The 26,167-nt window shown below is 50.8% G+C and overlaps 4 protein-coding genes across 6 annotated transcripts in view; 1 reads left to right on the plus strand and 3 right to left on the minus strand.

The window, feature by feature from the left end:
- The window catches only part of EYA3 (EYA transcriptional coactivator and phosphatase 3), a 40,473-nt gene extending 39,927 nt beyond the window's left edge, over window positions 1-546 (minus strand). The window contains exon 1 of one of the 3 annotated variants that reach the window (XM_068172702.1): window positions 422-546. The gene's annotated coding sequence lies outside the window, so the exon portion shown is untranslated. The remainder of the gene's footprint in view (window positions 1-421) is intronic. The other 2 variants (XM_068172701.1, XM_068172705.1) reach the window with 2 other exon arrangements.
- Window positions 547-3,722: 3,176 nt separating this feature from the next.
- PTAFR (platelet activating factor receptor) lies at window positions 3,723-8,828 on the minus strand. The gene is made up of 2 exons (XM_068172719.1): window positions 8,653-8,828; window positions 3,723-5,700 (listed from the first exon to the last, which is right to left on the minus strand). Exon 2 carries the CDS (start codon window positions 5,646-5,648, stop codon window positions 4,581-4,583), a length of 1,068 nt encoding a protein of 355 aa, XP_068028820.1. The 5' UTR covers window positions 5,649-5,700; window positions 8,653-8,828; the 3' UTR covers window positions 3,723-4,580.
- A 5,795-nt stretch (window positions 8,829-14,623) lies between these two features.
- On the minus strand, window positions 14,624-24,480 carry DNAJC8 (DnaJ heat shock protein family (Hsp40) member C8). The gene is made up of 9 exons (XM_068172724.1): window positions 24,339-24,480; window positions 23,397-23,498; window positions 21,612-21,668; window positions 20,519-20,585; window positions 19,781-19,875; window positions 18,862-18,933; window positions 17,616-17,707; window positions 16,578-16,653; window positions 14,624-15,395 (listed from the first exon to the last, which is right to left on the minus strand). The coding sequence occupies exons 1-9, from the start codon at window positions 24,399-24,401 to the stop codon at window positions 15,273-15,275; spliced, it is 747 nt and encodes a 248-aa protein (XP_068028825.1). The 5' UTR covers window positions 24,402-24,480; the 3' UTR covers window positions 14,624-15,272.
- A 92-nt stretch (window positions 24,481-24,572) lies between these two features.
- On the plus strand, window positions 24,573-25,323 carry ATP5IF1 (ATP synthase inhibitory factor subunit 1). Its single transcript, XM_068172727.1, has 3 exons — window positions 24,573-24,721; window positions 24,825-24,937; window positions 25,047-25,323. The coding sequence occupies exons 1-3, from the start codon at window positions 24,635-24,637 to the stop codon at window positions 25,183-25,185; spliced, it is 339 nt and encodes a 112-aa protein (XP_068028828.1). The 5' UTR covers window positions 24,573-24,634; the 3' UTR covers window positions 25,186-25,323.
- Window positions 25,324-26,167: the final 844 nt, after the last annotated feature.

The raw sequence follows: 26,167 nt of genomic DNA on the forward strand, positions 1-26,167 counted from the left end.
GCGCCCGGTCCCGGGAGCCGCGGTCCCGCCCGCCATCTACCGAGCGCCGGGCAGGTCGCGGGGCCGGCTCTGGATGCCTCCGGCCGCTCCTCAATGCCTGGGCGAGCCCGGGGAGCCGGGCAGTGCCCCCCTGCCCCTCCTGCCCTTCTCCCAGCTCTTCCGCGCACCGGCAGCGGCCAAGGAGCCGGGACAGCCGGGCACGCCCCGCCGGGCTCGGGGGCGGCCGGACAGAGTCCAGCCCCGCGCCACCGGTGCCGCCGCGGCCCCTCGGGCCCGCGCTCCGGCGGAGGCAGGGGCAGGAGCACACGCTGAGCACACGCGGCGGCCTCGCCGCCTCAGCCCGCCGGTGGCAGCCCGAGCCTGTGAACAGCACCGGCGGCTGCGGGGCCGCTCCGTGCGCAGGGCCCGAGCAGGTTCTTACCGAGAGGCGGCTCCGGAGCCGGGCCCGGGGCCCGCAGCGGACATGGCAGCGGCGCCCGCGCTCCCCGCCCGCCGCCGGAACAGAGCGCGGCGCCGGCAGTGGCGTCACTGCCCGCCGGCCGGGCGGGGCCGCGCCGCTGAGGGCCCGGGCCGGGCCGGGCCGCTGCCCGGGGGAGCCGCCGCTGAGGGGCCGGGCCGGGCCGGGCCGGGCCGCTGCCGGGGGAGCCGCCGCTGAGGGCCCGGGCCGGGCCGCTGCCCGGGGGAGCCGCCGCTGAGGGCCCGGGCCGCTGCCCGGGGGAGCCGCCGCTGAGGGCCCGGGCCGGGCCGGGCCGCTGCCCGGGGGAGCCGCCGCTGAGGGCCCGGGCCGGGCCGCTGCCCGGAGGAGCCGCCGCGGGGTCGGGCCGGGCCGGGCCGCTGCCCGGGGGAGCCGCCGCTGAGGGCCCGGGCCGGGCCGCTGCCCGGGGGAGCCGCCGCTGAGGGCCCGGGCCGGGCCGCTGCCCGGGGGAGCCGCTGCCCGGGGGAGCCGCCGCCGCTGAGGGCCCGGGCGCTGCGGCGGGGCCGGGGTCGCGCTCACTCACTGTCCCAACGGTATTTACATAGAGGAGGGCCCGGCCGGGTGCACCAAAGCCGCTCCATCACCGCCCTTAGCCGGGCGGGGGACAGCAAACAGAACGAGAGGCTGGCGGGGCGAGAGCAGGGCAGGAGAGATCGCTCACCCAGCACCGCTACGGCAGACATGGCCCGGCTGGGGGAATGCCTTTAATTTATTGCGAGAGAAATCAGAGTAGGGTAACGAGAAATAAACCCACATCTTAATCCCCCGCCGCTCCGGGCTTGTCGGACTCGGCTGTGTTCGCGATTCTCTCCCTCCTCCCCCCAGCACTGGGGAACAGGGGATCACTCGCTCTCTCCCTCCCTCCCCTCAAGGAACGGACTGCTCAGAATTTTCCCCGCTCCAGCGTGGGGTATTTCCCACGGCGTCAGTCTTCCAGGAGCAGGCAGCTCCAGTTGGGATCACAAGTCCTGCCAGCAAAGCTCCTCCAGCGTGGGCTTCTCCCTGCACGGGTCCGCAGGTCCTGCCGGGACCCTGCTCCAGCACGGGCTCCCCACGCGGTCACAGCTTCTCGGGCATCGCCCTGCTCCGGCCTGGGCTCCTCCGGGGGCTGCAGGGGCATCTCTGCACCCCCTGCCCACCATGGGCTGCAGAGGAATCTCAGCCCCAGCGCCCGGAGCAGGTCCTGCCCTCCTTCCCCACCGACGCTGGGCTCTGCAGGGCTGTTTCTCACGTATTCTCAATTCTCTTTTTCTTTGGCTGTAAACTGCTCCTATGCGATAACTGTTTTTCCCTTTTTATTACGTTATCCCAAAGGTGGCCACCAACGCGGATGGGCTCGGGTCTGCCCTGGAGCCGAATGGTTTTGGCTTCATTGGACACGGGGAAAGCTCCTGACAGCTTGCCACAGAAACCACCCCTGCAGTCCTCCGCACTCCCCCTCCACTAGCACAGCCTGGCCTTGCAAACCCAATGCGTTAAAATGGTTTGTCACATCGCTGCCACACAGTTGGTCTGTATAAATTTCTCATGCAGGCCAGAGAGTTCAGGGGGTTTGGTCTGGTTGAGTTTTGGAGAGCTCCAGCAGATTTTTCCCTTTTAGCAGGTAGAAGCTTGCTGAGCCTTTAATTTCACCTCTCCCAAGAGTTCATATAATCGTTAAAAAAAAATAAAAAAAGATGCATTGAAGCTATTTCTGTGAGGTACCAAGGCTTTCCCACAAGTATAAATACAGAAAGATGAGGAGGTGGGAAAAGTTAAAGGGCAAAACACACAGGGAACAGACTTTATTTAAAAGAACTTTTCAGGATCCATTTAATTGCAAGGTAGAGCAGAGTAACACAACATTGCAGTAAGAACAAGAAGTATTTCCAGGAACAGAAGTAGCAGCTCAGCCTGTTTTTTAGAAAAGCATTTTTACTGACTAACTAGCATAACATCTCCTGAAGTGGCCTTGGGGCTTTTCTCTCTGCTTATCCTTTTCCTCAGATGCAAATTTCTGTTTGTTCCCTGAGCCCACAGTGCTTGCTGTGGAATAAAGCCTGTTACGTACCCATGGTAAAGAGCTAAACTGTAAATTCTTGCAAGCTTTCCAAGAATCAGTGGAAGATCATGCCAGCTTTCCATGTAAAAGTCTTTTCCATTTCCTCCAAGAGTTGCCAAACTCCATCTCCCAGGGCTTTAGGGCCTGTGAAGTGAGAGCTCCGCTATTGCTGGGAGCCAAGGGGGAAAAGCAGGTCCCCCCCTCTGCCAGCTGCGAGAGCTCCTCATCCAGAATGTGCCAACAAAACAGTGCAGAAACAGAGGCAGATTCTGGTTTTTAAATTACAGAAATTGCTCCCTTCCTGTGTGCTGTGGCTCTGCAGATGCAGGGTGCATCTTTGAAAGTGTCTGAGGAGCGTGAGGTACTGGCAAGTGTTTGCTGTGAGTGGCCACTACTGGAGTAGAGCCCAGGACTAGGAGGGAGATGCACTCTTACTGTGATCAGACTCCTTCCTCTGGCACTGGGCCTGGAGTGCAGGGCTGGCCCTGGCAATGGCCTTAGAAAAATAAACATCTTCGTTCTTTTCCTTACTGGAACAAATAAGGACAAAAGCTGCCTGAGAAGCTCCAGAGGATACATCTGAAGGACCTGTATCTCCGCTGGGTACAGGCAAAGCAGTACAAATATTGGTCCTGCCTTTGGAAAGGCTTGAGCTTATCCCTCCTGTTCTTGGGCAGGTGTGGGAGAGCTGCTGTCCTGCTCATGAATAATTGGTGTCACAGGTCAGATACACTCTTCCTGTCATCAACAGACGAGGACATTCAGGGAACCAACAACTGTTGTGAAAACAAGTAAGTTCCCTTCCCTGCCCAATTTCCTGTGCTAGATTGAGAAATTTGGGTCAGAAAAGGAACCCCAGGTGTCTCATGACTGGTAACAGAACTCAGCACCCATGGAAAACCACTTTGCCCTGGGCCCCAGTGGACTGCATCTGGTCCTGGGCAAGGGGCCTCCTGTGCTGTTGGAGTGTGTGAATTATTTGTCTGTCAAGTGTCCTGACCTAACACTTCACTTGCTGTAGATCAAGAACTGGTCAGCTTTGAAAGGATGGAGGAAAAAAATAATGTAATGGCTATAATCCTAAATTAAATAAATAAGTACAAAGATACAGAAGCATTTTAAGCTTTTTTACCTTATCATAATGCCCATGCTGCAGTAGCCCTCTGTTATCTGGAGCCTCCTGAGCAAGACTGGGCATCTGCAGACACATGCAGTCAGTGAGAAATTACTAAACTGAGTGCATGAAGCCACTGGCTGGCCAGTTCTGCTTTCACACAGGAAGCCAGGGCAGACCATAGTGCCCTTTGGCAATAATGCTGATCTGGTGGGGGAGGTGTGCTGAGGGATTGCCAGTTTCTCTTCCTTTCCTTCCCTGCTTTACTGACCCAAGATCTGGAAGCAAAGATTCATAATAGCTATTCCCAGACATCTGTCAAGTTTGGATCCCAGCAGACCACGTGAGTCACTAAGAAGGAATGAAGGGATCGGAGGTGCAGATCTCTTTGACAGCAGTTGAGGAATTCCGTGGACTACGTCCCTTACAGCCACTCAAGAGCTTCATTAGCTCAGACTCTCTTCACCAGACCATGTAAGCTGCTTAGAAGAGCCACCTGATGATACTCAGAGCTCAATCTGTTCTACCAGGTCTTTTAGAAGTCCCTTACAGCTCTGATACTGGATCCACTGCAAGAGCTGGGCAGGCAGAGGAGCAGGGATGGTGCTATCTGGACTGACACAATGGGTAATTTTGGCACACTCAGCTTCTAGCTGCCCACTGCAGAGGCTCAGTGACACACTTCTTTCATGTTAAAGCAGTCATCTGAGCTGTTCTCAGTGCCCATGAGAACACCAGCCTGGACAGAAGGAGATTTGCTGCCAGATTACTGCAGGTTCCAGTTCTGCCCTTTGCATGTGACAGAAGAAATGAGCGTCCATTCTTCTGTCTAATGGGAAAAAGAAAATGTAAAATCCTGGTCCTCTGTTGTGTCCTGGTGCCTATTCTTGAGAAAAGATGAGTGAATAATTCACACCTCTCCATGTGCAACCAGAAAACACTGAGTGGCCCTAACAGATCCTAATGGCATCCTCTTGGTGAATGGTGCCCTCAATCATCGTATCAGTTGTTTGCCGGGAGCATTTGCGACTCCCTTTCATGCTTTTCAGGTTTTCTGAAACGTGCTTCTGAAACTTCTTGGTGAGGAAGCAGTAGATGATCGGGTCCAACACACAGTTCGTACTCAAGAGGCACAAAGTCACCTGGTGAGCATCGTTGAGCTGTTGGCGCAGCTGACAGTTTTCCTTCTTCCACTGCTCCAGAACAGTCAGAGTCCAGGGCAGGTGCACGATGTGATGGGGCACAAAGCTTATGATGAACACAGACAGCACTGTGCACACCATCCAGAGGGCCCTTTGCTTGACGTGAGCGCTTTTCTGTGGATGCACCGACTTGGAGAACAGGGTCCTGATAATGACAATGTTCCAACCTAGTATTAAAAGGAAAATGATATAGAAGAGGATGCAGATGATGACATGAATGGCGAGAACAGCTGAAACACCACTCGTGGTGTCATAGCGCTCAAAGCACCGCGTGAAATTCCTGGAGTCGACCTCCTCCAGATTAGTATTATTGTCAAAAAGGTAATACAAAGAGCTGCCCACTATTATGATCCAGATAGCTGCTGATAGGTAGATACCTCTTCTCTGGGTGGTCAGCTGAGCAGCTTTAATAGGATTAGTCACAGCTTGGTAACGGTTGTATGTGATGACCATCAGAAAGGCAACAGAAGTGTAGGTATTAACAAAAAATAAACAGCCAGCCACGTTACAGAGGAAGTCAGGCATGATCCAGTCTCCATGGTGGTGGTAGTAAACAATCCACATTGGCATCGTAATTAAGAAGAGCAAGTCAGCTACTGTCAGGTTCACCATGAATATCTTGATTTCATTGAGTTTCTTGGTGGGGTAAATACGGCTGAAAATCCAGAGAACATAGCAGTTGGCAACAAAGCCTAGAATGAAGATAATGCTGTAGAAAACAGTGAAGAGGCTGTAGCGAAACTCAGAGTCTATGTGGCACGAAACGTAGAAATCAGCACTGCCTTCTGCTCCTCCTTTGCCTTTTCCAGACATCATGGTGTTCAGTGGCCACTGAAGTTCAGTTTCCTGCCACAGCTTTTCTTCTTACCTAAAAATAGACAGCAGAAATCAAGCTGATTGGTTTGGCACCATTGCTAAGCCAAACCTCACCTTCCTTTATCAGTTGTCTATGACCATAGGAGTTCTGCTGATGCCTTGGTTCCAGCCAGACACCTGCCCTGTCTCCTTGGTCCTCTCTTTGATCCCATTTCCACAGCATACAAACCTCTGGGTCTTCATCCAGAATTGTTTGCTGCAGTGAGGTCTCAGATCACTCATCTCTAATCTTAAAATACTTTTCTGCATGAAAGTTCTTAGATAAAAGTAATCTGTTACACTGCCCTGTCTCAAGCTTCTTAATCTTTTACTAGAATCAGGAGTGTTTTCTATGACTAATCCTCTCCTTGCATGTGGTTCTCCTTTTTTCCCCTGCCACCTCCCCCATGCCCCTACCTCCTACCACAGTTCCTGATATTTTTTAACTTCTTTACACTAGAAGAATTCCGGATGTGAAACGATATGTGGTAAAAACCTCTTGCAGGATCCCCGAAGAGCTGGGGTTGGAAAAGACCTTTGGGAGATCACCTGGTCCAGCCCCTGCTGACGCAGATTACCCTGAGCAGGTTGTGCAGGAGGACATCCAGGCAGGGTTTGAATAACTCCAGGGAAGGAGACTCCACAGCCTTTCCAGGCAGCTTGTTCCAGGGCTCTGTCACTCTCACAGCTAAGAAGTTTTTCTCACTTTCAGTTGGGACTTCCTGTGTTTCAGTTTATGCCTGGTGTCCATGTCCTGCTGAAAAGCGTCTGGCCCTGTCCCCCTGACCCCTCCTTCCGACACAGACAGACAGGGATGAGCTCCCCCCTCAGATGTCTCTCTTAAGGCTGAACAGCCCCAGCTCCCTCAGCCTTTCCTCACCAGAGAGATGCTCCAGTCCCTTCATCATCTCTGCAGCCTCTACTGGACCCACTCCAGGAGCTCCATGGCTTCCTTGAGGGGTTTAATTATAGATTGAGGAGCCCAGAAGTGGCCACTGCACTCCAGATGTGGCCTCACCTGGGCTGAGTGGAGGGGCAGGATCACTTTCCTCACTTGCTGCTCCTGAGCAGGTGCCCTCCTACCTCAAAACTTTCTGGATCCTCCCCAGCAGCAGGCAGTGCCAGGAACCCCCATCCCACCCTCTGTGGGCTGGGTCCCCCCCGGGTGCCCTTGTGCTGTTGTTCCTCATTTACACATTCGCTGGTTTGCAATTTTCCTCTGCAAATGGGGAAGTCAGCTGAAGCTGGAGCTTGCTTTCCCTTTGTCTGCAGAATTGCAACCCTTCAGTCGTTAGGAGAGGAAGGCAGCACTCATCTTCTTGAGGGTCCTCTCCTTCTTTATCCCTCCCAGGTCCCCTAAGGACACAACAATTACAAGATTTGGACCTTCCCAGGCAGCTGCATGTTGGGCAGTGCTGAGTTCCAAGTGTCTTTAAGTGTCTCGCAGTCTTCCAGGCACGGTCCGAGCGGAATGGACACGCAGTGCTGGGAGCTGGCCCCAGGAGACACGTGTGTTTCTCCTCATTCACCTTGATCTCTGCCACCCTTCTGAGAGCCCCCTGATCTCCAAAGAGAGTGGATTATTCAGGTGGGCTTCGTCACAGGGAGTGTAATGTTTGATACACCAGTCTGACATTAGAATAAGGAATAAAAACCCAAGAAGTCCTAACTACCTAAGATCATTAGAGAACTCCTTTTGGGTTTTTTTTTTTTGTTTGTTTGTTTTTTTCCAAATATGTGCCATAAATTCACACTGCTGTGACTATTTGCAACACCAGCAAATAGTTCTGGTGCTTAGGGCTGGGATCTTTGCAATGAAAGGTGGTCTATTCCTGTGGCACCAGACCTGAGTATACCAAGAGTGGGGAGAAAAAAAACCAGTTAATGCATCTCTCTAGCAGGATTCATGAGGAGAAGTGCTTACATCCAATACATGGGCACAGCTGCTGTTCACAGAGTCCCTTCAGATGGTGCCCCTGGGCACTCTCCACCCACACCTCCATTTCTGGTTCTGCACAATGGCATGGTGGCCACCAAACTTTGCCCAGGAGCTCTGGTGAACTTTACTGTCTGCAGGCTGCACACCAGCTGCCAGATTTAGCAGATGGGGTGGAAGGGAGAGTGAACATGCATGTCCCCTCCATGGCAGAGTCCTGCACGGAAGCTTGAGCCACAGGGCTGTGCTCTGAAATGGAGGGGTGAGTGTGAGAACATGCTCTGTGACTGCTTCCAGTCTGCCGAACTCTCTGGCAAAGGTGGTCTGTGGGAGATGGCAGTGCCATCTCCTGGCCCCAGCACCACCTGGTAGAGCTCACCTATCTTTGCATTAGAGGCTGTGCTGTGCCGGTGCCAGGGCCACTGGAGAGGTGTCCTTTCCTTCCCAAGAGCCACGTGAGATGTTCTACAGAGCACAGCTAGAAGGGAACATAGCACCATTCCCCACAGAATTTACCCAAAGCCCAATTCCCTCTTCAGCCTGAGGAACCCAGGCTGATGTCTCTGTACATCTGTGACTGCCCTGAGCCCTGGAGCACTCTGTGAGGGCTCTCCTCAGCCTGTCCTGCTGAGGCAGTTCCCCTTTCTCTGAAGCCCGTTCGTGCTGCCGGTGCCAGCAGAAAGGCGAGCAGGGCAGGGTCCGGGGGCTGTGGGTCCCGTTCTGTGCTGCAGCAGCAGCCTGTGCTGCCTGGCCAAACCCCCTGAGACCTCCAGCCAGTGCCTTGTCCACAGTCCCCCAGGCAGTAACCCCGGGTGGTTTGTACCATCAGCTGCACTGGATGCAGGGCTGAAGGTGGAAGTAAGCAGCAGGGTCAGGGCACCTGCCTGTCCTGCTCCCGGTCTATAGACTGTGCCATGGACTGTGCCCTCCCAGTCAGGATTTACTGGCTTATGGATGCAAGCAAGCTCTGCCATCAGCAAGAGTATATTCCAAGAGGAATAATACTAATAAAGTATATTTTCTGCTTACCAGAGTTGAAAAAAATCAGCACAATATGTCCATCTTCAGCCTCAAGAGCAGTGAGGTTCACTGAGGATGCTTGGTTGTCTCCCAGATGTTATTTTCCCTGCCCTGGGGCTGGACAGTCTCTGCACTGGCAGCTCTTAAGAACAGGGCACCAGAATGGGAGCAACTGTAACATGACTGCAGAGTCACTAGAGGAGAGGAAATGTGTGACATCAGCTAAAGGAAATGAGAAATAAAATAAGCTGTAGAGGAAAGACAATTAGCCACAGCAAAGGTCTGGAAAGTCCTTAAGGCTTTTTCCTCAGAGTATCTCTGCTTCTGATGATCCTGAAAGAGGGCAAAATTGGGATTTTCCTCTAAAGGCAGGATAGGAATCCATTCTGTGTCCCCAGTTAGATTTGGGAGTAGACAAACTTTTTGAGCATCTTTCTCCCAAGCAGATAAATGACAGAAGAGCCTCCACTTAATAATTTCCAAGAAAGGGATAGGAAACTCATATATGAACAGATCATTTCCTAGCACTCTCCTTCACACTTGTGTTGGAACTAATTCAGGAATTCCACCATCCCAAGTCTCCCTTTATCTCATGGATACTCAACAGACAGAGACACCACAGCAGGGCAGATTGTTACCTGTCCCATACACCATCACATTATGGCCACTGTTACCTGTGGCAGCCTGAAGATCACTCAGCATGGTAATGCTGATGGTGGGGCGCTCAGAGACACCAGTGACAAGCAAAGCTGCACACATGTCCCAGCCAAGCTGTAAATCCCAGGCTGTAGCTCCCATGGCCATGATTAACCTGCCCTCCATGCTTGCCTCTGCTCTTACATCTGCACACAGCACAGATGTGAGCTTAGAGCAAAAAACCCTCGCCTGACACACCTACAGGAACCAGAGCCTGGTGCTTGGGGTCACTGTGAAACACACTGGAACAGAGCCACAGAGTCCATCACCAGGACAAAGGGGTGTCTGAGCCTGCCACAAGGCTGCTGAGCAATGGCAGGGCCCGAGCAGCAGCAGCAGAGGCCACTCTGCACGGGAGTTCCACTGGAAAGGCTGGGAAAAGCTCTCCTGGCTCTTGTCAGGAAATGCCCCCTTATGGCAAACATTCCATAGCAGGTCCTGGCCATGTCCATGCTGTCGGGGCACCAGAGACCCCCGTGGTGTGGCTGCATGTCCTGGGAGCCACAGGGACAGCTGAGGGTTCTGTGCCCCGGGCCTCACCACTGAGGACACCAGCCAAACTTCTCCAAGAGCGAGGAGCTGGCACAGACACTGGGACACTTTGAAGTCACACTTTTGCTGTTGGGCTGGTGAGGCCTGGGCTCTGAGCTGGGTATGGCAATTTCCTCATCAGCAAGGGACATGGGTACTGACAGAGGGACCAGGGTGGACAGCAGCAGTGCTGCTCTGTGCTGGCTTTTGGCTCACCTGGCCTCAGGAGTCCCAGGGTTTTGGGCAGCCATCTCCATTCCAGAATCCGCCCACCGTCTGTGCCAGCGCCTGGATGTCTCCAGCCAGGGGCAGGCAAAGCCCCAGCACCAGTCTGGGCTTCTTTGCCTGGATTGGCTCTTCCCTGGCTCTTCTCCAGAGGGTGCAGGTGGCTTTTCCCAGGGCCACTACAGAGGGAAACACCTGGCGTGCACTCCAGCACAGTGCTCTGAAGGTGTGCATCCAGGTGCCAGGCAGCCCCCAGGATCCCTAGGTGAGCTCCAGCCAGGCTGGAGATGTGCAAGTGCTCTGCAAACTGCAGGACAATCCACGCCCTGCTGCTCTGAACCCCTCTCAGGGAGAGCTCCAAGACAACGAGAAGTCCACGGACACCACAACTGGCACCGCAGCACAGGGTGGCCAAGGTATTTGGAAGCTCCTTGAGCAGAGTGGAACCCCTGCAATGTGAGGGAGCCCCACAGGAACTGCGCCACATGGGATGGAAGCCTCGGCAGGGTGGGCTGCGCAGGGGGCTGGCATGTGGAGCAAGGGACAGCCAAGCTCTGTCAGGCCACACGAGGGTGAGCTGAGGCTCCTGCAGTGATGCCCCAGAGCTGTGCTGGGCTGGAAGCTGCAGCCATCTCCTTCCCTCTGCCACCAGACATCCTCCCTCCTTTCCCCTTCTCATCAGCTGCTGTAAGGATGAAGGAACCTGACCCTTCATGGAGGAGACAGAGCCTCCAGCTGTGCCCCTTTAGCTGCTCCTGGGGGTTTAAACTTAAAACCAAACAAGATCCTGCTACAGAGGTTGGCTGACAGCCAGCCCATGTCTCTGGGAAGAGCAGCCAGCAACGTCAGGGGCAAGGGGAGTGCTCGAAGGGGATGTAGCAATACTTGACAAATCTTGGTTCACTGTCCTGCCACAACCCAGCCCTTAGAGGAAATGAAAGCCCAGGGGGTTTTGGCTGGGGAGGAACCTTCTACAGTCCTCATCCTTCCTCTGCTCAGCCCTGCAGCATGGCCATTCTGCATCAGCAGGTCCCTTTGCTCCATACAGTGCCCACAGCCAGCTCCTCCCTTTCACTCCCTTCCCACCTGGGGACCCTCTTTCCCTGCTCTCCTGGCCCTGCTGCCAATTGCTGAGCACTCCAACATTAAGATGCATTTTGCCAGTGGAGGCTGGGCTCGTTCAGCGCTCCTGGCAGTCTGGCTGCCCTGTGCTTGACACTATTTCCTGCTCTTCCTGCCCAGGGAATGCACACACCAGCTAACAGCTCTGACAGCTATGCAAGGCTGAGTCGAGGAAAAAAACAATCTTGAAAATGCCTTTATTTTCATCAAGCCAACTTGCAACCTAATAAAAAACAAATAAACTTCTCTTAACTCTGATTCCCATAGAGCTGTTAAGGAGCACTGATAGTCCTTCAGGTTGTTGTACGCGCTGGATCCCAGAGCGGCTGTTCCAAATTCCACTCTCTGGGGATAACCCCACTCAGGCTGACTGGTGAGCAGTGGCTGTTGCCCACGGGTCTGGCACCCAGCAGCATTCTTGTGGCAGCACATGTTGCCATGGCAGATGCCCAGTGCTTCCTGTAAGCCCCACCTGCCTCTGGCACATGCCCTTGAGATCATTTCCTTCTTAGATGTAGCCTGGTAGCAACATACTCATTTTGGATAACCACATGTAAATTTTGGAGGGATCAGAGACTCTTGGTTTTATAAGCAAATACACAGGGATTTCTTCCCAAGAGCAAGCTACACTGCATAGGCAGAGAAGAGCTCTCCAAGGAGTGTAAATGGAGGAGCAGCATTTCAGCTGATGGGTCTGTGACTGCCTGTCAGTAACACAAGCAGCAAACAAGGACAAGATTAAATACCAGCATGCAGCTTGTGACAGCACCAGCCACCGGCACACAGGTGAGCCTGATCCCTGCTGGTTCCAGTCCCCAGGACACATTCTTGAGTACCAGGATAGGTCTTTGAAAAAGCATGAAACTCTTCTGGAGCTGCAGCACACGCTCAGCTGGTGCTGAGCGTTACTGTCTGTGAGTTCCCACTACTCATGTAACACTCTGCTAAATTTTCTTATGCATGTTGCAGGCTGAGCACAGCCTGTCCCCACCTCGTTACCAGCACTGCAGGAATGTGCCCTGGAGCTGGGCTTGCTCAGCAGAAAACACACCAACCTATCTGCCAGAAGCCACTCCTGGGGCAGTGACAGGGGCACTCCCTGGGTCCCCTCTGACAGCTGAGGCAGGGCATGGCTTCTGCTGCTGGCTGTGCCACAGGGATCACCCAGACTGGCAGAGAATGTCACTACTGGTAGCTGGACAGCCTCCCCAGCAGTGGGTGAGGCAGGGAGCAGAGCAGCCTCCAGCTGTTTTTGGTTCCCAAGCCCAGCCCTGCTGCACTAGGCAGAGGGGTGAGTTCATGGGCCACTGTGTCAGGATTTGTGTGCTACAGCCCCAGGCTGTCACAGCTCTGCTGGAGGCAAAAGCCATGTCCTGCCTGAGCTGCCACAGCTGGGACAGTGCTCCTGCTGCTCCCAACTGCAGCGAGACACCTCCTGCCACAGCTGCTGGCTTGTGCCCCATCTGCCTGCCCAGGCTGGGCAGGGGCTGTGCACAAATGGGATGAGGACTTGCCCTCCTTGAGAGGCTCCAAGCACTGCCTCCTCTTCCTCTCAGGAGTAAGGTCCAGGCAGGGCTGCTCACCTTGCTTCACAGCATTCAAGCGAAGCCAGGGCCGTTGTCACTCAGGGGTGGAATGGCACCAGGGTGAGAGCAGCCCCCTCCCCACAGCCCCAAAGGCAGCAGCAGCACCTGCCTGACTCATGCTGTCACGATGCACCTCATCACCCCATCCCTGCTTGCTGGGCATGCAGAACAAGGAGTGGCTTCCCACACCCATGCTGGGAGGATGAAGATGTCTCTAAAGCCCTGTCTGAGATGCCATGGCTCAGAGATCCACGGGGGGATGTTGAGCCAGCCCATGTCCTGAGTTACCCAGACACAGAAGGAGCTTGTGGAGCCTGGGGAGGGAGGCCTGGGAGAGCAAGCAGAAGGGAAAGGAGTGTCTTACCTTGGGGTCACAGAGCACCTGCTCCAGCTCAGTCACAGACCCCAGCCCACCAGGTCCATGCTGCAAGTGGAGAGACCAGCAGGGCCGAGCTGCGTGTGTGCTCCTGCCTGGGAGGAGGCTCTGACAGGAAAGAGGGCGATGTGCTGGCTCCCAGGTGAGTGACTCACTTCCCTCTTGGCACTTGTGACCTGCTTAGCCGTGCCCTGGCTGCTTGCTCCTCTGTGGTCCTTCCTTGGGCAGGCAGTAGAAGGGACACAGTGGTTGAGGCTGCATTGATGGTGAGGGGCTTGTCACACTCCTGTGGCACACTCCTGTGGCACACTCCTGTGGCACACTCCTGTGGCACCTGATGCCTCAGGCTGGGCTAGCCCAGCCCTGGAGCAGCTCCAGGTCAGGGGCACTCTCTGGTTGGGCCAGGGGTGCAGAGGTGGTCCCAGTTCAGCAAGAGGGGACCAGTACCCTCAGCAGATCTGTCCTCTGGGCTCCTCATTTCCTTCCAGGTCCCGGGGTCAGGAGGCAGCACAGTGAGTACTTGTTCCAGGGCTTCCATGATGGGTGGAGATTCATCAGGCAAAGTACCAGGAAGGGCACTGCTCTGCTCTGGGAATCCCCAAATCAGAAAACATCAGCCAGAAAATATTTCAGGCAGGGGCAGCTCATTCCTGTACCCCTTTGCAGCACTATAAGCCCCCCTTGGTCCTTGTGCTCCTTCAGCCTGGGAAGAAAGGGTGGTCAGGGACATGGGGGACCCACTCCTTCCTGATGCCACTGGCACTGCTCTGCCCAGATTCTACATGGAGGTTCCCCCAGCATATTCTGTGGCACTGGCATTGCTGAGGTCATGGGCACAACACCCACCTGAGTCACTTTATAACAAGAAATCACATGTGTTTCTGTCTGCTCCCTTTATGCCCCATGGGTTGTTTAACAAGGAAATGTTGTTGGGGTTTCTTTGTTGGCAAGAACTGGCTCTTATTTTGGCAGGAAAGGAAGTGTGAGGCTTTTAAGACAGTCCTGAAGGACAAGACAGTCACTACCCATGCACAAAGCACTGCTGCCAGAAGGAACTGGCTGGCTGCATGCTCTGGAGCTCCCCAGGCACCCAACTGCAGAGCTGCAGCAAACATCCCAACTTCCCAGCCCAACAACCAAGTTGAAGTATGGCCTTTCCCAGCCAGGCTGGGGATTAAGGCAGCCAGGCTCTGCCAGGAGCACAGCCAGAGAAGGAGGAAAGTTAATGCCCCCTCTGCCTCCAGGCTGGTGACACTGCACTTGGAACAGCTTGGGCAGCTTAAAAGGGATGTGGAGAACTGGAAAGGCAGAGAGCTGGCACCACAGTCTGAGCTTGGGGCACAGGTTCATGCTGAAGAGCAGCAGCACCTCAGTGACAGCACTCCATTGACACTCTTGCTATTGCATTTTTCAGTAATTCCAAGGGAAAAAAAAAAAACAGTAATTTGGGTAAAAATTTATTTTACATACAGACCATTGCAGCTTAACTATTAATCAAGAGAAGTTATTTTCCTTTATAGGAAGTGACCAGCTGGTCTGAGATTAACAGAAGTCTAAGCCTGAGAGCTGGGATTTTAATTTGGAAATCAGATCTTGGGGGCAGGTTCCTTCCAAGCACCACTCAGTGCAGTGAGGAGCTGCAAACTGCAGGCCAGCTGCACTGCACAGTGCTGGAAGCATATTCCCAGAGTCAGTCCAGATCTTTCCCAAGCTGAACTTGCTGAGAAAGATTGTGCCTGAAAGGGTTTGGATGCATTTCCAATATCTTGTTCAGCTCTCAAACTAGAAACAGAAGTGGTGAAACAGCACAGTCTGTGAAGTACAAAACACCGAGTTACAGGGCAGCAGACACACGGGACAGCAGGAATGGCAGGGGCTCTCCTAAGCCAAGAGTTCTACATGTAGCAGGGCCCTGGCCGGGGTCATTCTCTGGCCCTATTTCAAACAGACAGAGTACAAAAAATACTTCGACTGATAGTTAATTGTACTGGAAACAAAGAGTCTACTAAAAAGCAAATCTTACTCTAGGTGCCAATGAGTCCTTAAAAGCAGAGAAGGGACTGAGGAGCTGCACTTGGGCAGTGCTTCCAGGATCATTCACGCTGCTCCATTTTTACTTTGGGAGGTCTCAGGAAGGTCCTGTTTTTCTTTTCTTTCTTCCCCTTTGTATTTGCCTGGAAATTTCTCCAGCTGTCCACACGGCCATCCCGACTTTCCTGGGAACAACAGGAAGGAAGCGGTGAGTTAACAAGTGCAAGAGCCAAAGCACAGGTAGTACATACCAGTTTCAGGAGATCAGTAGCAATTTCCCCTTATCCAGCATGCAGCCCCTGACGGGCAGGACACAAAGACACTGGGAAGAGCCAGAGCAGCACAGTGCATTGGAACTAAAAGTGAGCTTACACACACCAGTGTAAGCACTGTGCTGGATTCTTGTTTCAGAAACTACCAGATTGGGCTGGGCAGTCCTTACTCTCTACAGAATCCTCAAAGGAAACAAGAAACCTCTCAAATGGATGTTCCTAATCTGTCAGCCCAGAATGTGGCATGTCCTTTCTCTGTCTCAACTCCTCACTCTCCTGGTGCTGCAGATTGGAGGCAGGGAGAACAGAGAAGGGAAAGGTACTGCTGCCTACTCTCATGCTTCATGCTCAAAGTCTCATCACATGAACACAATGAGAAAAAAAAAGGCCTCTGGTGCACTTCTCTGCTCTCCCTGTCCTACCTGCTGAGCAGCAGAAACCTTTCCCGAGGAGAAAAAAACTAAATCAAAAAACAAAACCCACCAAAAAATACCCTAAACCCCCAAATCTCCCCACAAAGCCAATCTATGATCTCTGCAAGCTGAAGATTTAACAACAGGACAGAACAAGTCCAGGAAGGATCCCGTTCACAGCATGTGATCCATCCACTCCAGGCCCATCTCTGCAATACCAGAGCTGCAGATGGGCTCTGGCTACAGCAGCTCTCTGCTTCCCTGCCCCCTTCCCATGGCAGGATGGGAGAGGGCCCAGCACTAGCAGGGATCTGGATGCTGGGGCAACCAGACTGGAAAGTACCACAACAGTCCACACAAACACTTTCCAGATTAGGTTTTAATGGTCACCAGTGACCTGTGCTAAGCAGCAATTCTGTTTTACAACTAAAGATAAGAATGAACTGCTGACAGAGATGAAAAAATAGTATACTCAATTTACCAGACCTGTTTCTGCATAGGTGATACCAAAGCCCTATTGATGGGCTCTTCTCCACACACATGAACAAACCACAGGCTGCTGCAGATCTATTAAATTATCTCACAGACTCACATACAAAAGGTCTCTCATCTCTCATGGGGCATTCCCTGCAACATGAACAAGAATTGCTGAGGCCTATTCTGTAAGTTAACTGCTAAATACCTCAAAGTTCTTCTGCCATTCTCGTTCTCGTTTAGCTTTCTCTTGTGCTTCAATTTCCTCCTCCCTCTGCCGCTTCCTAGAAGGCAAGCCACAAAAGTTATGAACCCACAAGCATCACTTTAGAAAGCAAGGTAATACTTTCAAAACATCTTGGAAAGCTCCTCTAACTTTCTGGCAGATTACAGAAGAGATAAATACACACCCCTAAGGTAGCACAGCAAGTACAATTTGGTTTCAAATTTGAAAGAGCAGCCAGCAGAGAAGATGTTTTGATCCCACTGATAACAGGCATACAATAAAGGAGTTGGCTTCTCTTGCCCAGCAAAGTAAGTTGGACTTCTTCATCCAAGAAGCTGGACATCACTCTAGTGGTAAGTCTCAAACTGTTGAGGGTACCCGTTCTCAGAAGTTAATAACCACTTCAGCATGCAACGTACAAATTAAATTTTTAACTCCCTACTTTCCACCTGTAACCAAAAGCAATGTCCTGCAGCCATCTCCCCCCTCACTGAGCAGCAGAGAACCCTGCTGCAGGAAGTGTATTTGCAGTGAGCCCTCAAGCAGCACGTGACCAAATCACCTAAAACAGCTCAGGATCACACATGGCACAGGGTATTTCTGGCATTTAAATAAAATTAAAAATCAATCCTCTGCAAGCTAATAGCATGCAGAATTGTGTCACCATTTCACTGTTGTGGCTGGCCTCCATGTAAACATAAGAGAATACAACCATATAGAAATATATTGACATCTTCAGCACAGGAGGGCAAATTTCCTGTGTGCTTTTCTCAAGCATAGGGCTCTACAGCCCTCAGGCTACCCAGAGACGTGGCAGAATCCACATGATTGGAAATCAGATTGACAGGACCCTTCTTAGTCTCATCCAAGGTCCTGCTTTTAGCAGGAGGTCAGACCAGATGATCTCCAGAGGTTTATTCCAATGTAGACTATTCTAAGATTCTCTGATCCCATATCTTCCCTGAGGAAGCATGAGGTGGAAGAAGAGCCTGAATTGTACAAGTGGAATGTCATTTATACCTTTCATGCATTTCTTTTGCTTCTCTTTCTTTCCTCTTAATTTCCAGTTCAGCAAAGAGCTTCATTGTCTGTTTGTATACAGCTTGTTTGAACTGTAAAACACAAATCCAGTTTTAAAATAATGCCTATGAACACAGTTGAAGTTTGTTTTACATACAAATGGATGAAGCTAAAAAGAAGCAAACCACAGGTGTGCCCACATAACCCCTATCCTGCCCTGACAATAGCAGGAGCACACAGAAAGGTATAAACCACTGCTGATTAAATTCTGGCCCTGGCACCAGGAAACAACTGCATATTAACTTCATATTAGTCTCATTTTAATTTGTATTCATGAAGCTGTGCCTAAACAGAACTGTTCACTTCAAACCCTCTTATTCTTGGGTTAAGCCTTGCATTGTTACATTTGACAAAAAAAGGCAAAATGGTCCCTGTTTTAGAGAGTAATTTTCCAGCAGATCTTGATGTGTTGTAAAAATCTAGCATTGGCTTCCCAGTAGAAAATCAGTATGCTTAAACCAATCTTCATTACTAAAGAAGAGCAACAGACTTCTGAAAAATGAAAAATATGATGGTTATGGGGTTACTGTGGTGATATCAACAGGAAGAAATCACTTTCCAGGAAAAAAAAAGGGTGATGAGACTAATGAAGTCAATGTTTGGCAATCAACTATCATTGTTACAGCCCCTCACACGGCTGGAGTTCTCCAGACTAGAACCCAGGTAAAAAGAACCAAGTTATGCCATGCCATTTCTAATACAAGTGGTTTGCTGCAGAACGGCACATCTGTCCCTCAGTCCTACAGGAATGAAACAGACAAAACCACTCTCATTAAAAAGTCATAAGCTCATTTTAACCACTCTGCAGTGAGTGCTTCATGTGCCTCTGCCAGCAGCAGGAATGCCACAGCTCCAGCAGTCAGAAGACAACAAGAAATTCAGTTCAAAAAAGAGTGCATGATGCACAAGCAATGAAGACTTGTTTTGAGAAAAGAACAGGGTATTTTGATATATATGATCTCACAATATATTTACTCTTTACACTACAGTGAAGCTATTTTCCAAAACATACAGGTATCACCTGACACGTGATACTCTACAGTGGCTAAGCAGAATTTGTTCTTCTGTAAATGCAAGGGTTTACAACATTAGCAAGTCTAAGAAATACTTCTGTACTGGCTTTCAATCTTAATTCCTCAAAACACATTTTGTACTCTCCGGTTTCTCTGAACATGGTATGACTTACAACTTCAGGATCATCCTCCTCTACAGTTGGAGGTTTTCCATCCTTCTTCAGCTGCTTCTTTTTTTCTTTCACCTTTAAGAACAAAAATAAGAGCCTTCAAAACTTTATAGAGCTTACATAATTTTATCCAAGTGGTTCCACATTTCTATTCCAATGCACAGAAAGTGCTCTGTTCTTGATTGATGTTTTGTTTTACACCAAACCCTCCTAGGCCCAAACACATACAAGATTACTATCACAAAAACTGTAGTAATTAAAAATACTGTCTTGGATACTATTGCTTCAACATAATCCCTTTTGGTTTCTTGATATATATATATTGAATATATCTTGAATATATTCTTATTCAATATACACCATCCAAACCAGCAGGAAGTTTATTTTGCTTCATGATATTCAAGTGACTAACAACAAACAGAACATCAAGTGTTCCTTGTGTTAAGAGTATCTGAGTTCTCCCATATCATCTGCTTCCTCAAGCTTTCTGTGTTTTAATCCACCCACATCACTCTAACTTATTGGCCAATGCGATCCAAGCTCCTTTTCCTATCTTACAGGTCAATATCCCCCAAACTTCCCAGTCTCCTGCTGTCACCACCTATTCTCTTCCACCTACACATATCTGAACTGCATCATTCATTCACAGACTTGGAAAAAAATATTTAGGTCAGATCATGTGGTCTGACCTGATTATTTCAAGTGCTGAATTTCACTGAATTATCTTGCACTGAGCTCAACAGCAGTCCTGGACACAGCAGGCTTGTTTCTGCTGTGAAGAGCTTGGAGCCCACCTGCACAGTGCCATTACAAGGTTTGCTCAGTTTAGTGGCCTAAACATGAAGCAAGTGTACCAAAAGCAAAATATGACTGATTGATTACCACTCACTCCCAAGTCTGGACATTCCCATAGAATACTCACAGTGTGTTCCACATACTCTTTTCCTGCCTGTATCACATCCAAGGCTCTCTTCTTCTGCTCCTGATCTAGCAGCAGCTTGTAAGCTTTATCTACAGCTAGCAAAAAGCATCAATATTAATAGCACCAGTAGTCATGTTCACAAGGCATCACAAGACTGCAACTTGTTGGCATTACTAATTTGCTTCTAGAATTTGTGGAGGTCATTTGTTTGGCAGTCTGTTTTAGGTGTTTTTTGTTTTTTTTTTTTTATTAAATACATCAAGGAAAGTGGTAACTCTATTAGTTGAATGAGTTTTGGGGTACAGTAATGGCAGGAACTGTCTGATACCTGCTGGAGGGAGCAGGTGAAAGCATCACTCCTACCAGCTGTAGTTATGGGCATGAACACCTTACTGTGATTACCTGACTGCACAGTACACACCTAAAACCACCACTCTCCTTCTGTCCTATGGACTTTGAATAAAATCTAATGCACAGATTAAACAGTTTTTCTTGAACAATCCCAAAACCCCATGGAGATGTCTGTCCCTGTTGGGACATGGCAATGGCATGGTTGCCACCTAGTGCCACCTGCTGAAATGCCACCACCTCACACAGCTGCTGCTACCACAGCTGCTTTTGCCCCAACTAAAGCACCTCTGCAGCAACCCTTCTGTCCCCTCCACCCTCATAAACGTTTAAACCAGTGCCAGAAAAGCTTCAACTATTAACCCAGAGCAGGCAGAGAAAGAGTATTACCTTCAAACGCCTTCTGGGCTCTATCTGCATCATCTTGGTTTTTGTCTGGGTGCACCAATATTGACAGCTGCAAGAAAAAGGATCTTGCTATCAAGATCATGGTAAAAGATGAAGAGTATTTCAGAGATTTTTGAGAGGAGGGAAATAGAAAGAATCCAAAGAGATCACATTCATTTGTACATGGGCAAACCAGCTGACAACATGCAGGAGTATGTGCCAGTACAAGCTGATAGAACAAACAATGCCTGTAACAAACAGGCTGTCCAAGAAAAGCTGCAGCTTTTGAAAGGAACAATTTAACACTCCTCAGCTGATATGAACCCCTTGGTCATCAAAGATTTGTATCCTTGGTCTTGACAAGAAACAAACATTAAAAGATTATCTTCAACCGAAGTCTCTCATGAAGTTCTCCAGTATGCCCAAGGCTGTCCAAACACCAAATGATTTAAGAGTGCTCATTTTTCCTTAGGCTGCTTTACTGAAAGTTAAAAAAACTCCTGCCTGTACTCTACCTGGCAGAGACAGGAGATAGATCACTTCCATCCTGAGAGGAACTTTAACTGGGCTGGAAACCACATCCTCCACATTTCTCTTTCAGAAAGTTATTTCAAACTTTTCCCATATGGCTTCTTTTTAATTTTTTTTTTTTATACAGACCTTTTATTTTTACCAACTGTACAGACCAGCAACTGAAACTGCTTTAGTGTTGAAGAATACAAAATAACTACTTTTGGAACTGTACAGCTGCCACTTTGTAGCTCCCAGGAAAAGGTTTGCCTTCAGTCTTGAACAGATTTACTTCAGCTAGTGCCTTTTTTCCCCCTTTGTTGGCTGTCCCACATTCTGCACTTGGGTGTTTGATTTCTTCAATGCACAATTCCATGCACATTTTTGAATTCATTACCCTGAATTCAGAACATCTCCCCGTAGTGCTTTACCCGCCCAAAGCTGAGAACGTCATACTTTACTGTCTTAAAGAAGTGAGAAGCCAACAACAGACCAAAAGGTTATCCCTCTCACTTCCAATCTCTGCACAATCTCTACAGCACTTTTACTTCCCCTCCACAAACTTTTGAGTGCAAAAGCTGAATACCTGTCGGAATCTTTTCTTTATCTCTTCATCTGTGGCTTCAGGATCCATCTGCAGCACCTAAAAGAAACCATGAAAGCAGAGCAAGTTTGATGCTGCTCTCCAAGTTTCAGGGTCCTGTCAGCAAGCTCTAACACTCTCATGAGGAGCGGCTGAAGTCACTTGGCTTGTTCAGCCTGAAAAAGAGGAGGCTGGGGGAAGAACTCAATACACTCTTAAACATCCTTCCAAGGGGCAGCTCAGGGGCAGGTACTGACCTCTTCACTCTCATGATCAGTGACAGAACATGAGGAAACTGCATGAAACTGAGTCAGGGGAGGTTTAAGTTGGAGATCAGGGAAAGTCTCTTCCCCCAGAGGGTGCTGGGCACTGCCCGGGCTCCCCAGGGAATGGGCACGGCCCCGAGGCTGCCAGAGCTCCAGGAGTGTTTGGGGATGCACAGGGTGGGGTTGTTGGGGTGTCTGTGCAGGGCCTGGGGTTGGACCCAATGATCCTGATGGGTGCCTTTCAACCCAGCCCACTCTACAGACACACACCAGAAAGCTTGCCCCAAAACGACATGAATTTTCACCCAGTAAAACAGAAACATTTCACAATCTTTTTGACATTTGTGACACTACTTTTAGCAATGCTAGATTCCTCTGGCTATGCCAGTGTCCTTTCTATGTTCAAGTCTTGTGTAGACAGCTACGATCCATAAATTGGTCTGAGCCTTCAACCAGTCCTGCAGCAATGCTCAGTCTGACAGGGACAAAAACAGATGGTGGACTGGGGACAATGTCAGGTCACTCATAACTTAGAATGCTGGACAGGAAACATACTACTTTATAAGGATTTATTAATTTTATCATTTTGAAAGAAGACTCTACTGAGTTTTACTGTTTGGTTTCCATGAGTGACACCGCTTGTTTATTGATCTTTACAGATGTGGCAGAGTTTAGGAACTCCTTTGTGAATTAATTTATTGGACATAAGATTTAAGCAACAAGTGACCAGATGCTGGTCTGATTCTAGGAATCTGTAAATAAAAAACACTCTCCCACAGGAAAGCTACAGTCTACTCCGAAACAGCTTTATTAATTTACTCTTTAAGTACTAAGACCTATAGAAAACTGATCCTTGTCAAATTGAACCTGCTGACTCATCTGGCTGACCAGCCCTGAACTGGGACTACAAAAAGCACCTGAGGCTTGAAAAAGGCAGTGAAGATGCCACCAGGAAGGAAAACGCCCAGGGAAAGCCAACTCCAGATGAATAAAATATTGTTTATTTACTGCCTCCCTCAGGCTTTCCTCCTTATTAAGACTTTATAACTGACTGCAACTGGAATCAAGCACTATAAAGTGCAAGGGGATTATCCATTACCCAATGGTTCCTCAGAGACTACTCACTGGTGTGACCACTGAGAGACCTTTTCTTACTCGATCCACCATACAAATTCAGTGGGATGAACACCCAAAATAAAACACACAACTACAAATGCTGAATCAAGAGAGCTATAACCAGAACTTGCCAAGCTGCTACCTTTTCCTGTTCAGAAAATACCCAGCCAAATCTTCCAGTGCTGCTGTAGGAGGGAAATGTGACAACATCCAGTTTGTCCTGCCATGAAACACCGAGAAAAGACAGTAAGGACATACACACTGTCCTGCTGCAAACCTTCTGCACGCTAATCTGTACCCAGAGACATTCCTTCTTTCCTTATGTTGTCTTTTACTGGAATAAATACTCAGGAATCAGGAAGCTCACACATCAATTCAGAAATAGGGACAGAATGTTCAAACTAACCTCAAAAGGGTTCAAGTTGAAATATGAAGATCCAGGTCGGGTCAGCCGGTCAATTTGGTTTTTTGATGTTAAAACAGAGTCTCGTTTTTCAATTTGCTTTACCTGAAGAACAAGAGAGACCTGTATCAACTGACCATCACAACAGCCTGATCTGTTTATTCCATGCTGTTAGAACATAGTCATCCTTGTCCTGTACTACAATTCGTAATGCCCCTTGCTCACCCCAAGCCTGTAGTTATTTTCTCAAGCACTAGCAGCACATATTTTTTAGCCTTTGCTACAGCCAACGGTATTTTCAACCTCACATTTTATCTATAAAAAATACCGCGGAATGGTTGTTTGTTTATTCTAAGGCCTGCTCTACAGCTGTGCCTTCCCTCCTCTCCGTGCACCTCCAGCACTGTGATTCCTTGGAAACCACGGCATTATTACTTTTAACCCGTTGTTGGCAGCGCAGCCCTTTAAACACGTTAAGCGACACTGATGCAAATACACAAGCCCACTTTAGTCTGACCACGGGTTATTCAGCTCGGTTTTTACCCTTCGCAGCGCCATGCCGAACCAAACCATGTGTTTTACTTAACGTTCACCTTTATTTAAAGAAACATCCAGCGATCCGGCACGGCCTCAGGACACCCGTTCAGGCCCGGGGCCCGGCAGACGGAGAGGGGCCCACGCCCCCTGCCCGGTGACAGCTTGCCCACAGCCGGGCCGAGCAGGACGGGAGAGCCCGGCGGAACGAGGCCCGAACGCGGGTCCCGGCCCCAGGCACCACCGGGGCTGTGGGAAGGCCGGACCGAGCACCAACCCACGGCGCCCGTCGCTCGCCCACCCCGACAGCGGCTCCGCCCGTCCCGCCCGCCCGCCGGCGGCCCCCGACCCCGGCGCAGGCCGGCCCCGCGCAGGCCCCGGGGCGGGCGGGGGCCCGGGCACGGGCGGTACCTCGTTGTAGAAGGTCAGGAACGCGTCCTCGGCCGCGCCCGCGCCGGGCCCCGCCGCCGCCATCGCCACCCACACGTGACCGCGCCGTCACGACACGTGACCGCGCCGCGCGCCGCAGCGGCAGGCCCCGCCCCCCCCACGGCGCGCGGGCCCGGGGCCCCGCCTCGTGACGTCACGGGGCCCGCCCCGCCCCCGGCGGGCCCTGAGGCGGGAGGGGGCGGGGCCGCGGCTGCGCAGGCGCGGCGGGGCGGGGCGGGGCGCGGCGGGCCCGTCCGGCGCTCCAAGGGCAGGCGGCGATGGCGGCCGTGGCGGCGCGGGGCGGCCTGCGCGGGGCTCTGCTGCTGCAGCAGCAGCGCTGGAGCTCGGGGTCGGGCGCCGACCAGGTGGGTGTTCCGAGAGCGCCCCCGCTCCCCTGCCCGTCCCTCCGTTTGTGCTTTGTCCCTCCGTCCGCCTGTCCTTCCGCGCTCACCGCCGTCTCTCCCGCAGCTGGGCGAGCTGGGTAAAGGCGCTGGGAAGGGCGGCGGCGGCGGCGGCTCCATCCGCGAGGCCGGCGGCGCCTTCGGGAAGAAGCAGGCGGCCGAGGAGGAGCGGTACTTCAGGTGAGCGCGGCCCGGGGCCTGTGCAGCCGCTGCCCCCGGGGCAGGGCCCGGCCGGCTCTCCCGCGCCGCTCGGCTGCGGGGCTGCACTTCCTGCCCTCCTCTCTTGCAGGGAAAAGGAGCGGGAGCAGCTCTCTGCCTTACGGAAGCACCACGAGGAAGAGATCCACCACCACCAGAAAGAGATCGAGCGTCTGCAGAAAGAAATCGAGCGCCATAAGCATAAGATCAAGCAGCTGAAAGATGACTAAGCTGGTGCTGTTGTTGAATGTGCATGGCCAATACCGATCGTGGTGTAAAACAGCGTGAAGACTGTATTTTTTGGTCAACGTAATCCAAATCCATACAATTATGATCTGCAACAACCTCAAATAAACTACTCAGTCTCACTTTCTTGCTCAGTAACTGTTCAATGAAAACAAAAACAACCAACCTCACTCTCTGGTTGTAAACTCCATTTTCTTCCAAAGTAAAGCTGCAGTCTTGAGCAGGCATGCCTGTACAGAACTGAGCTATTTGTTTTAGATTTGTATGAAAGAAATTACCACTTGTGCCTAGTGGGGTGACTTTAAAGTTAAAAGCTGCAAGAGTTGGGGGGCAAGGGTACCTGTGTAGCAACCCGTTCATAGAGAAGTAACTTTGTTTCGAGTAAAATGTCTGTGTGGCTTAGAGGGGTGTTATCTCCACTGAACTAGCAGATGACAAAAAAAAAATAAGGTTCACTTGTTGCACTTAGTGTTTAGAGCTGTAAACAGAGAGGGAAATAGTATTCATAAACTGAGAGAGGAAAATAGTATTCATAAACTGAGAGAAAAAAATAGCATTCAAAGTTATGCTGGTGTCACCTGTGGTGATCCTAGTCCCTGGAGCAAGACAGCCCAGATCCTGACTTCCATGTGAATGTTCTTTTCCACAATGATTTTAACTGCCCATTAGATTAGGTTGGTTTTTTTTTGTTTTTTTTTTTTACTGTCTCAACTTCTCTGTTACTTAGTTAATTCTCTTTCCAACAAAAGATGGCTTAAGACTAATTTAATGCAGTTTCAATCACTTTTGCCATTTTAATGTAGGAAATTCATCATAGTAAGTGACCTGAAACAATGTGGCCTTACTGCAGTAAGCACTGACAAGAAGGGGCTTTATGTATCAACAGGCAGGTAAGAAAACAGTCATTCTGTCCTACCTGTCGTGTCTGTAAGTCTGCCCAAGCAGGCTTACTGTGCAGCACTGCCG

This window comes from Anomalospiza imberbis, chromosome 25, assembly GCF_031753505.1.
Source record: "Anomalospiza imberbis isolate Cuckoo-Finch-1a 21T00152 chromosome 25, ASM3175350v1, whole genome shotgun sequence".
NCBI classification, from domain to species: Eukaryota; Metazoa; Chordata; class Aves; order Passeriformes; family Viduidae; genus Anomalospiza; species Anomalospiza imberbis.

What these genes read in the sequence shown, in the direction of transcription:
- ATP5IF1 (XM_068172727.1), top strand. Translation starts at nt 24,635, where the DNA reads ATGGCGGCCGTGGCGGCGCGGGGCGGCCTGCGCGGGGCTCTGCTGCTG. An exon ending in CGGGGTCGGGCGCCGACCAG is followed by an intron (nt 24,722 to 24,824) that starts GTGGGTGTTCCG and finishes TCTCTCCCGCAG; the next exon opens with CTGGGCGAGCTGGGTAAAGG. An exon ending in GAGGAGGAGCGGTACTTCAG is followed by an intron (nt 24,938 to 25,046) that starts GTGAGCGCGGCC and finishes CCTCTCTTGCAG; the next exon opens with GGAAAAGGAGCGGGAGCAGC.
- PTAFR (XM_068172719.1), bottom strand. Translation starts at nt 5,648, where the DNA reads ATGATGTCTGGAAAAGGCAAAGGAGGAGCAGAAGGCAGTGCTGATTTC.
- DNAJC8 (XM_068172724.1), bottom strand. Translation starts at nt 24,401, where the DNA reads ATGGCGGCGGCGGGGCCCGGCGCGGGCGCGGCCGAGGACGCGTTCCTG. An exon ending in TCAACTTGAACCCTTTTGAG is followed by an intron (nt 21,669 to 23,396) that starts GTTAGTTTGAAC and finishes GGTTTCTTTTAG; the next exon opens with GTGCTGCAGATGGATCCTGA. An exon ending in AAGAGTATGTGGAACACACT is followed by an intron (nt 18,934 to 19,780) that starts GTGAGTATTCTA and finishes TTGTTCTTAAAG; the next exon opens with GTGAAAGAAAAAAAGAAGCA.